Consider the following 10,651-nt stretch of genomic DNA (forward strand, 5'->3'; position numbering starts at 1 on the left):
ATTCCAAATCAAGGCTCCAGCACAATGAAATTTAGATCCAACGGTCCAAAAACACCCCTCACAAGATACCTACATGAGGTGACCGACTAGAAACCCCAACCCATATATATAAAATAAAGTTGTTCTCCTTCTTTACGAAAGCTTCCGGTCAACGTTTAACCCTAATTGGGAACGAGATTCTCTTTCCAAGGTAAGAGAGGTCCTAAAGATTGAATGATTGAATCTTTTTTTTTCCCCACTCTATATTTCATCTTCGTTATCTGTAGACAAGAAAAATAAATAGTTTAAAGAAGTTAGACGTGTTCACTGGTGGCTTCTTTGCTAAAAAAAATCTGTTATCGCCAATAGTTTATTATTCAATAAAGCATGAGGATTCAGTAACTTGTGCTTGATTAGTTGTTTAGGTTGAAATATTTTAATTTGTTCCTTTTTCAGTGTTTATTGAATATTTTTGCAAGCTTTCCTGGCCAAGTATTGAATAAGACTTGTTTCAATTCTTCGTCAAGAACACTTCCACTCTTTTTCCGAATTGCCTGACACTGAAATATTCCTTATTTCACTTTCTGGTTATGTCTTGTTGTATTGGTATTTCTTGCGCTTTACTAAAACTGGGTGTGATTTATTCTATTGATGCAGGTCTAGTTTGCGACTATCCGAGTTAGATATTTTCATAGTGTTACTATGGCAACCCGTAAGTTCACAAGTTATTTATGATTTTTCTTTTTGGAAGCTAATGTGTTCATCTGAATCTTATAAGTATTATTCAATGTATTATTAGAGTTAAATGAACAATGTCCCTGTATGGAGAACTGGGTATTTTCTTTCCAACATTTTATATAATCCATAAGGTGGTCTCCACTTGAAAATCTGTTGGTGAAGCTTTCCCAAAAGGTTGAAACCGCATAAAATAAAATAAAAAATCCATGGACTCATGGGAGATTTATTGCTTCCTTTAATAAGAACCATTGAGGAGCTAGCCAAATTATCATCAAGAAATGGAAATAAGATGTAGTAATAGATATTTTTTCAACTACATGACTTTCAATAACTGAATACACAATTTGTGATTCAGGCAGCAACGGACAGAGAAAATGAAGGGGGGGCAAAAAAAGAAAGGAAAGAAAAGGTACTGTAGTTGCCTTACTGGAGTCATTTGAGTCCCTAAGGAATTCCTAGGCCAATGTAGGAAGGACGTGCATTTTATTTATTTATTTTTTTTTTTCAAAGTTCAATTGCAAACTAGTGGTCGCGGGTTCGAGTCAGGAAAGTCTCTACGTGAAGTAGGGGTAAGGTTGTGTACATTATGACCCTCCGCAGACCTTGCAATGGTGGGAGACTTGTGCACTGGGTACTACCTTTATTTATTTTCAAAGATCAAACCATTTCTTCAAAGTCATAGGTAGAAATTCATTCCATGAAGTTGTATGCATTATTCTTTTCTTCCCCTGCTGTTCTATATCTCACATGCAAAAGTGTTCAATGTTCTTTCAGGAATATGTCTCAATTTTACCATCTCTCCTTGGGCCTTAGAAGCTACAGAGCTCACAAGAGCTTCCTTGTGGCAAGGGACCTTGCCTAAATCGACATGCGTCCTAATTTCGACTTCCCTTACCGCCTTGGGGCCAGCCCACAGTTTCTATGGCTCTCATAGTAGCCGGCGCTGACCCGACTCGTGTGTGGGGGTGTACACGTCCGTCAGGGGATTAGTTAGGCCAAAAGTCTTGGGCACCTTCATTAGCCAAAAAGAAAAGAAAAGAAAAAAAAAGCTTCGTCGCCTTTTTATAAAGTGAAATGTTTAAAAAAGACGTAACAGTCCAGCATCGAGAGTAACAAATCAAAAGTTTTCAACTTTCCTCTCACTTTTCTTCAGCACAAAGTGATTGTATTGGCCACTTTACCCTTTGCAAAGCTGATGCTACCGAGATGACTCATTGATACCTTTTTGTGTTCGGCTTAGGTTACTGGGAAATGTTGGGACTATAATTGGACCACTCTATCTTGAAAACTTTCCTGTATTCCCACGAAAAATGTTTAACTTGCCATTTGGATTCACACCACAAGTGGTCTAGTATGGCCTACTAAACTAGCGCATTTGCTTCTGTCAATGCATATAGAATTCTGGACCTTCAATAGCAGCTTCTTCTGTTCGTTTTAGATCCTTGAAGATAAGAAACCCCCGTTCTTTTTAACACCTTATAGATAGGGTGTACTTTGTTTGCATTCTCTTCAATGATTTCACTTTTAATTTCTCTCCTTGGCTTAAATGCAGTAAAATTCTCAAGATTCCATTATTCCATTGGGCTAGAGTAATGGTTTGTATCTGTTGTACATTTAGCTTCTGGGGAATGGAACTTTGTTAATTTGAAAATAGTGTTCATCTTACCTTTCTTTTATCCTCAAGTAATCTGATTAAGGGGAAGTTTGGATTCATGCCTTGGACCTGTTCCTGGTGCAACTGTTGTCCCTCAAAATTAGATTCAATTTTCCAACGAAGCTAGGGAACAGCAGGAATACTGGGAGTGCGTCCTCTACATGAAACCATACAGATCCTACTAGGTTGTACAAGTCTGTGTACCATATTTATATTTTACCTGAAAGAGGAAGCTCAGTTGGCAACATGAGAAGCGTTGATGAACTGACTTTGTGATTGGCATTGAATACTCCCCTCTTTTCGTCCCATTCTTTCCCAGCTTGCTTTGACTATTTTATTGCTGGGAAAGTAGGCATTGGAAAGACTGAAATTCTAGAAGACCTTAACATTCCAAGTACTTTTCGGCTATAGTATGATGAGTAACATAGCCGTGAAACTAAAGTTATGTTGTAGATCTAAGAGGTTCTTAGGTACAGACAGTTTTTGAACAGGTTAAAAACTGTTTCAGAAATTATGTAGGCATGTTTCTCATTTTCGTTTCTATTCTATTTTGCTCCGCCCTGCCCCCGTGATATTAGAAAATTGATCATTTATGGGTATACAAGTAAATGTTCCAAATTCATTTTATTATTGTCTTATTGTATCTTTTTTGTTTTGGTAAAACATTGTCTTATTGTATCTTATCATTACTTTTATGTATGCTGCTTAAGGTTTACTATACTGTTTCACATTTCTGGCTTGCATATTCAATATTATTTTATATGATAAAAACCTGTGCAGGACTACAGTTTGAGAACAACTGTGAAGTTGGGGTTTTCTCCAAGTTGACCAATGCATACTGTTTGGTTGCTATTGGAGGCTCAGAAAACTTTTACAGGTTAGTATGTTCAAGCTGTATAAACCTACCTTTTTTTCTGTCGCCATCGTGTGTTAAGAAGAGGCTGATGGTTTCCTGAGTCTCTTGCAGCATATTTGAAGCTGAGCTAGCTGACACTATTCCTGTGATTAAAACATCCATAGGAGGCACTAGAATTATTGGTCGGCTATGTGCTGGTAAGTGGTGAGAACCATTGAGTTCATTTAGGTTAGAAGCTGATAACCATCCTTATGTTTTTCTCATGTTTTTCTTATCATGGTAGGAAACAAGAATGGGCTTCTCTTGCCACACACTACCACTGACCAAGGTAAACTTCAATTGCCATAAAGTCATGGGAGCTGTTTTTTTCAAAAAACTTTTTTTTTTTTAAATGAATAAAGTAATTATTAAGAACAAACAAACTGGTGACCGGACAAGCAATGTAAAATGATTAGAATGGTAAAGAAGGCCCACTTATGGCTGTTGGGTTCTAAGTAATGGAAATTGATATCCTTAAACCCCAAACTAGGATTTCAATAGGTAGGTTCTGCTAGGGTGGAAATCCAAGAGCAACAGGACAGATATAGAAAATAGAAGCAGATATAAAAGGGGGCAAAAGCTAAATAACGGTGTGACTGGACTGATTATGGTAAAACAAGAAAACAGTGTAGGCATGTGAAATATGGAAACTATGGCAGAGACTAAAAAGTAAGAAATAAGACAAGAATTTGAGAGAGATTGATAAAGAAGTCTAGCTACCAAATTCTGAAGCAATTTGTAATTATCTGCTCCTAACATGACGAGAACTTGCCTATCCTAATAAAACTCAAACAACTACAGCAATCTTAATTAAACTAGGGCCGGAATTAACCAATTTGACATTCAAACTGTTAACGCTTCTAGAAAAAAAAATCTTAAATTCTGTATACTAAGATTTACCCAAATTATTTGCCTATTGAAGTGGCTTATTGCAAAGAATACTCATGGACAAAAGGTCCAATACCTATATAACCCTATCCAAGGTTTATTTTGATTAAAATAAGCCTTTTCTCTAATTTTCCTGCCTCAATTTGATTTATAGTTTTAACTTTCTTACCATTTGTGATTTGTAGGTCAGCTGCAAAATGCCAATGCCTAGGTTAGATTCAATGGCAATTAGTGAAATTGATTAAAAGGAGATACCCTAGGTACCTTTTACTAATCATGTGATTAAACAAGAGAAGTGGGACCTTGAGGGAGACACCAAAACGATGAGGAATGAGCTGATGACATGTATTAAGAAGGTTGCTAAAGAAGTTCTAGGTGAAGCAAAGGGTATTTGCCAGGTCTATAGGAAGACTTGGTGGTGGGATGATGAGGTCTAGGCAACCATTAAGAAATAAAAAAGCTAGTTTAGGATATGGCAAAGGACTAAAGAGGCAGAAGATAAAAAGAGGTATATTGTTGCCAGAATGAAGTTAAGAAGACTGGGGATAGCAATGACGAAGAAGTATGAGGACCTTTATAATAATCTGAACACTAGAAGGGGGGGAATTGTCTATAAGATAGCTAAAATAGCTAAAATTAGAGAATGAAAGAGTAGAGATTTCGATCATGTAAGATGTATTAAGAGTGATGATGGTACAGTCCTAATAAGGGATGAGGACATTATGAAGAGATGAGAAATGTACTTCTCTAACCTCCTAGAGGGAGACACCTTGGGTAGAAGTGTTCGGAAGAATATATTACTCATCAAGACATCGCATGCCATAAATATATACAAAAGGTTGGAGTTGGCGAAGTTAAAGAAGCCTTGATAAAGATGAAAGTAAGCAAGGTACTAGGCATTGATGAGGTTCCAATAGAAGTGTGGAAGAATATAAGACAATGTGGGCTAGCTTGGTTAACCAGCTTCTTTATCAAGATTCCGCAACAAGGAAAATGCTAGATGATTGGATGAGAAGCACCGTAGTTTCGATCTAGAAGAATAAAGGTGATATCTAGAGTTGCAATAACCCATAGACATAAAGCTAATGAGTCATAATATAAAATTCTGGGAGAAGGTCATTGAAGGCCACTTGAGAAGAGTCACATAGTTTAAAATATCTCCGATACCGATACGATACCCTCTGATACGTGTCTTAAATTTAGCTAGTCGATACGGTGATCGATACCGATACTTTAATCCTTGATCTTTAGCATTCTTATTGTATCTCCGATACGGTACAATACTCTTCGATACGTATCTTAAATTTAGCCAACCGATACGACGACCGATATCGATACTTTAATCCTTGAGAAGAGAAACTACTGTTTCGGAAAATAATTTGGTTTTATGTTAGGTAGGTCCACGACAGAAGCTATTTACTTAGGAGGCTCATGGATAGTTATAGAGCCTGCAAGAAGGATCTCAATATGGTCTTTATTGGTAATGTAGACTAGGATAGGGAGACTACCCAGCCTTCAACTGCAGGATTTTTTTATCAGAAGAACAACCATATAACCACAGCAGAATAGAGAAAACAAACAGATCAGAACTTAAGGAAGAATCAGATCTGTAAACAGAATTTTGGATTCAGAAATTTGAATTTATGAGATCAGAATTTAAAGCAGATTAAAGGACTAAATCAGATATAGGAATAGGGTCATAGCAGATCATAAATTGTGAACAAACATCCATAGAAATCAGAAGCAAACAGATTAGTTCCATCGATTCTGGTCTTGGGTCTGAAAACAGAATAACAGTCACTATAGGACAGAATTGAGGGGATTTTTAATAAGTCAAAATCAGGTGGTCCAATAGGGTTGTAATTTTTGTTGAGTCACACTAGGAGAGGTGCATCTTCGATCCAAATTTGAGCCTAATCAGATGGTTGGTCTGTCTAGGAGAGAGAAGGATTGGAGAGCAAGAAATTCTGGAATTTCTGGGCAGTACTGAGGAAGGACCAGATTCAGTTACCTGTAGTGGATTGAGGTTGAAGTTGCAGGTCTTGAACACCTTGAACAACAAAGAAGAAGGGGACCTCTCGGGGTTCACACCACAGAGATTCGATTGGATTAAACCAATTCCATCAGAGTTGACAAGACATATCTCTATGGAGAAGACAATTGCAGCAGCCATCAATTCTTTTTTTTATCAAAAATCATTTTAGCTTTAGGAGCCTCCTCTTCTTTAGTTATAATGTTGATGGGGGGAGGGAATTACAAAATAGAAGGTTCCTTAAAAGAAAACCTTAATTTAGTCTCCTAATACAATTCTTACTAAAAACTGAAATTAGAAACTAGCTGAAAAAGGAAACTAACTACTAATGACTTGACTTAACTAATAACATAGACTCTTAAGGAAACAAAGACTAACAACTTAAATTGAACCCAAACTAAAAAGGAAACAAACTTGTAAATCCTATATGCTACCTTAAAGCCCGTCTTTTAGGCCCATAAAAGTGGCCTATTATACTCAAAACACATGGAATCAAAGGCTTAACATGTATGGAACCCAACCCTAGGCTTATTCCTAATAAAACAAGCCTATTGTGGTGATTAATCTGCATTAATTGGCTAAAGTCCTATAACGAAATCTTTAGAGAGCTAATCTGTTATGTACTAGAGAAGAGAAGTATATTAAGTATGTATATATAGTTAAAGATATGCATGAGAATGCAGTGACTACCGGAGAACCGGCGAAGTGGTGAATTCCCAGTTACAATTGGACTACATCAAAGGTATGCTTTAAGCCCTTATTTATTTACGCTTATCATGGATGATTTAACCAAGAACATTCATGACGAAGTTCCATGGTGTATTCTCTTTGCTGATGATATTGTTTTGGTGGACGAGACAAAAGCTGATATAATGCTAAGTTGGAGCATAGAGGATCAACCTTGGAATCAAGAGGTTTTAAACGAAGTAGAACGAAGACGAAGTGCATGATGTGTAACTTTAGTCACATTATGATGAGTAATGATATGGCAATGATTGAGGAGAAAGGTATCACAAAGTGATCATTTCAAGTATCTGTGATCAATTTTAAATAAAGAAGGTGGTATAGAGGATGATGTTTCACAGATGATTAAAGTGATGGATGAAGTGGAGAGGTGTGTCCGAGGTGTTCTGTGACACTGTGACCGACATATTCCTTTAAAGCTTAAAGGAAAGTTCTATAGGGTAGTCGTTAGACCAGCTATGATTTATGGGGCAAAATGCTTGTCAATTAAGAATTTTCATATCGATAAGCTATGTGTAGGCTGTAGCTGAGATGAGACTGCTAAGATGGATGTGTAGCAAAACTAGGAATGAAGGTAAGGAATGACCATATTAGGGCTGTTGATTTGGGAGTTTCCCCAATTCATGATAAGCTGCAAGAAAGCCGTTTGAGGTGGTATGCCATGTTCAACGGAGGCCCAGGGATGCACCAATAATGAGGAGTGATCGGATTCAAATTGAAGGAACTAAAAGAGCTAGGGGCAGCCCAAAAATGACCATAGGAGAAGTCATGAGGAAATGCATGCATACTTCAGGTCTTGTCCCAAGTATGACCCCTTTTAGGTGAGTTACCGATTTTTTTTTACGTCTTTTTTTCTTTTGCTGCCTTTGTTCGGATCCACGTAGCGTACCCCATTTAGTTGGGATAAGGCTGAGTTGTGGTGTAGTGAAGTTGATTCATCCAGTTTGGAACTTGGAAGGTTGATTTAAGTTTATCAGTTTATCATCTTTCATCATCTTTCATGGAAATAGGACAGAAGGAAAGGGGCATCTGAATTTGCTGTTCTTAGTTGGATGGGCATTTATTGAAGTTTGTTCAGGGAATGGTGGTTGATTGTGGCTGTGTTAGTAGGGTTATTCCCGAGGTGTGTGGTGACTTTTCTTTAGGGTGCATCATGTTGTCAACAAAATGGTGTAGAATGAAGTTGTAACCTTATTTTTATTGCCCTTGTTTTATTCCCAAATTTATTTAGTGTGGAGGTAAAAAAAAAAGGTTTTCAGGATAATTTGAATGGGACTTGTCATTATGTCATTAAAATCTGCACACTTTTCGAGTAGGCATGTGAAATGATAGGATTTATCCTCATTGAAAAAATTGTTATTCTGCAAGGGCAAAAATGTAAGGTTAGGACTTTTTTTCCCTCACCAACCTTAATTACAACAAGATTTTTCCTTTTATTTAAATAGAAAAAATATTTTTCTCCTTCTTCAACCTATATTGGCATGATTGCATGATATATTAACTTCATCTGTTTAATCTTTATGAACCTAGTGACTCAACATTTGGAACCCTAAAATCAAGAAATGCTACTTCTAAGAAGTGAATTAGGGGTGGATTTGGTTGCTGGTTCTAACTTGTAGCCAGTTGGAAGATCTAGAGATGGTGATAATATAGGCGATAATTTCTTGGATGTTTTCTTTAGTGCACTTGCACGGACGACTGATACTAATGGAGATTAGAGGAATTGAAAGACTAAGGGGTATGTCGAAGATGGTTTGGGAAGAAGTGGTGAGAAGATGTGAATGGCTTTGGGTTGACAGCAAGGCTTTAAATAGTGTTGAATGGCAGAACAGGATCCAACCCCACAGTTGGGAAAAAAGGATTTGTTCAGTGGAGTCAGTCTGTGTTCAGAGTGTTTGGGCTTTCTCTTGTACTTGGGAGGTGTTCCAGAGTTGTGCTAGGTTTGTGTTTATGCTTGTAAATTCCCCCCCACCCCTAAGGACAGTGAAATCCTAAAAGCTGCACACTTGGTCCCGAGCTGTTGGGCTGTGGAGGAGAAAGATAGGAAAACTATCCTCGCTATCGTAAACATGTATGCCTGCTTGTAACATGAAATGGCAGTCTTGTCAAGACAGTAAATAAGAAGTGGGAAAACCAGAATATGGAGTTTGTATGTATATTTACTATTTAAAAAATATAAATATTTCATTTGACTTGACATCTTTGCTTGCTTGCTTATTTATCCCATTCTAGAGCTTCAACACTTGCGGAACAGCTTACCAGATCAAGTTGTTGTTCAACGCATCGATGAGCGACTATCTGCTCTTGGGAATTGCATAGCTTGCAACGACCATGTTGCTCTGACACATACTGATCTTGACAAGGTAAATTTGTTTTCATTCTTTGGCAACTGTTCTTCATGTACCGAATCTTAGAATTTAGAATTTGAGTGGTAATTAAGTCTGTGCATATTACTAGGCTTTGCAGTGATATTAGTTTTCTTTCCGTGTAATAACTTATGCTGATTGATTTGCTTCGGGTAATTTTTATCAGGAAACAGAGGAGATGATTGCAGATGTTCTTGGTGTAGAAGTGTTCAGGCAGACGATTGCAGGAAACATTCTTGTAGGAAGTTACTGTGCCTTCTCCAACAGAGGTGGATTGGTATGGATTAAAACCTTTTCACTACTGATGCTTGACAAGCAGCGTTCTCCTTTGACTAATCAATATGAAAGTCTGTTGAAACAGGTCCACCCCCATACATCCATTGAAGACTTGGATGAGCTTTCTACACTCCTTCAAGTTCCTCTCGTGGCTGGTACTGTTAATCGAGGTAGTGAAGTCATAGCTGCTGGTATGACAGTCAATGATTGGACAGCATTCTGTGGGTCAGACACTACAGCAACAGAGCTTTCTGTCATTGAAAGTGTCTTCAAGTTAAGGGAAGCCCAACCAAATGCCATTGTTGACGAAATGAGAAAATCGTTGATTGACAGTTACGTCTGAGGTTCCAATCCACAAATTTTGTGCAGGTAAATGCAAGTCTGTTTATTATATTGCAAATTTTTGCAGCAGTTCTATTTTCATCTGTAGCAGTTCAATCCTTGTAACTTGCATGGTGGATTCGTGTATGTATAGCTGAACTCTAATTTTTGTTGGACAGGATTTCGACGTTTGATGCATACTGATACGAACACATGCAAACTCTTCTTCATCTGGATCCCTGAGATGAATGTTTTGTGACCCAAAATGCTTTTTGAAAGAAGTCTAAACTTTTCATTCTCCCGAAGGATGATAATGATCTGATTATCTAAGTGCCAATATAGCATCCAGTTCTTGATTAATTTGAAGCAAAGCTTGTTTTTGACTTATTTGCTACCAACAATGAGCAAGACATCCAACAATCTTCCCCCCAAGCATGTACCGCCTTGTTTGCTTCCAGTATAGTGCTTCAATGATAGAAAGAAACATGACATGTGAGTCATCATGGTGAAGACAATTTAAAAATTGGTGTATTATTAATATGATTTGATTCCCAAAACTTTATCCGGGTTATATTTTTGGTGCAAGATTTTTCGGTAGAAAGTGCAAATCTGTTTCTAGATGAACTTATCACCATAGCTACTTTTGCCATGTGGGAGAGTGATTCGAAATAATTTTTTTGGTAGAATGATTTGAAAATTTCGTAGACCGTCGGTCATCCAGAGGACCAATTCAATCGTCTGCTCTGATACCATGTTGA

The 10,651-nt window shown here is 37.4% G+C and overlaps 1 protein-coding gene across 2 annotated transcripts; it reads left to right on the forward strand.

Annotated features, from left to right (window-relative positions):
* Positions 1–108: 108 nt before the first annotated feature.
* On the forward strand, positions 109–10,450 carry LOC122066887 (eukaryotic translation initiation factor 6-2). Of its 2 annotated transcripts, none has more exons than XM_042630716.1 (9): positions 109–190; positions 637–691; positions 3,152–3,248; positions 3,339–3,424; positions 3,511–3,555; positions 9,163–9,293; positions 9,463–9,573; positions 9,658–9,941; positions 10,073–10,450. In XM_042630716.1, exons 2-8 carry the CDS (start codon positions 682–684, stop codon positions 9,913–9,915), a joined length of 738 nt encoding a protein of 245 aa, XP_042486650.1. In that variant the 5' UTR covers positions 109–190; positions 637–681; the 3' UTR covers positions 9,916–9,941; positions 10,073–10,450. The 2 variants fall into 2 exon arrangements, with proteins under 2 accessions (XP_042486650.1, XP_042486649.1); XM_042630715.1 differs by lacking the exon at positions 109–190 and adding an exon at positions 244–404.
* The last annotated feature ends 201 nt before the right edge of the window (positions 10,451–10,651 follow it).

Source organism: Macadamia integrifolia, unplaced genomic scaffold, assembly GCF_013358625.1.
Source record: "Macadamia integrifolia cultivar HAES 741 unplaced genomic scaffold, SCU_Mint_v3 scaffold262, whole genome shotgun sequence".
Lineage (NCBI taxonomy): Eukaryota > Viridiplantae > Streptophyta > Magnoliopsida > Proteales > Proteaceae > Macadamia > Macadamia integrifolia.

Excerpts from the sequence above, each read along its gene's own strand:
- LOC122066887 (XM_042630716.1), top strand. Across the intron at positions 3,249-3,338 it reads GGCTCAGAAAACTTTTACAG|CATATTTGAAGCTGAGCTAG; the intron begins GTTAGTATGTTC and ends AGTCTCTTGCAG. Across the intron at positions 9,294-9,462 it reads CACATACTGATCTTGACAAG|GAAACAGAGGAGATGATTGC; the intron begins GTAAATTTGTTT and ends AATTTTTATCAG.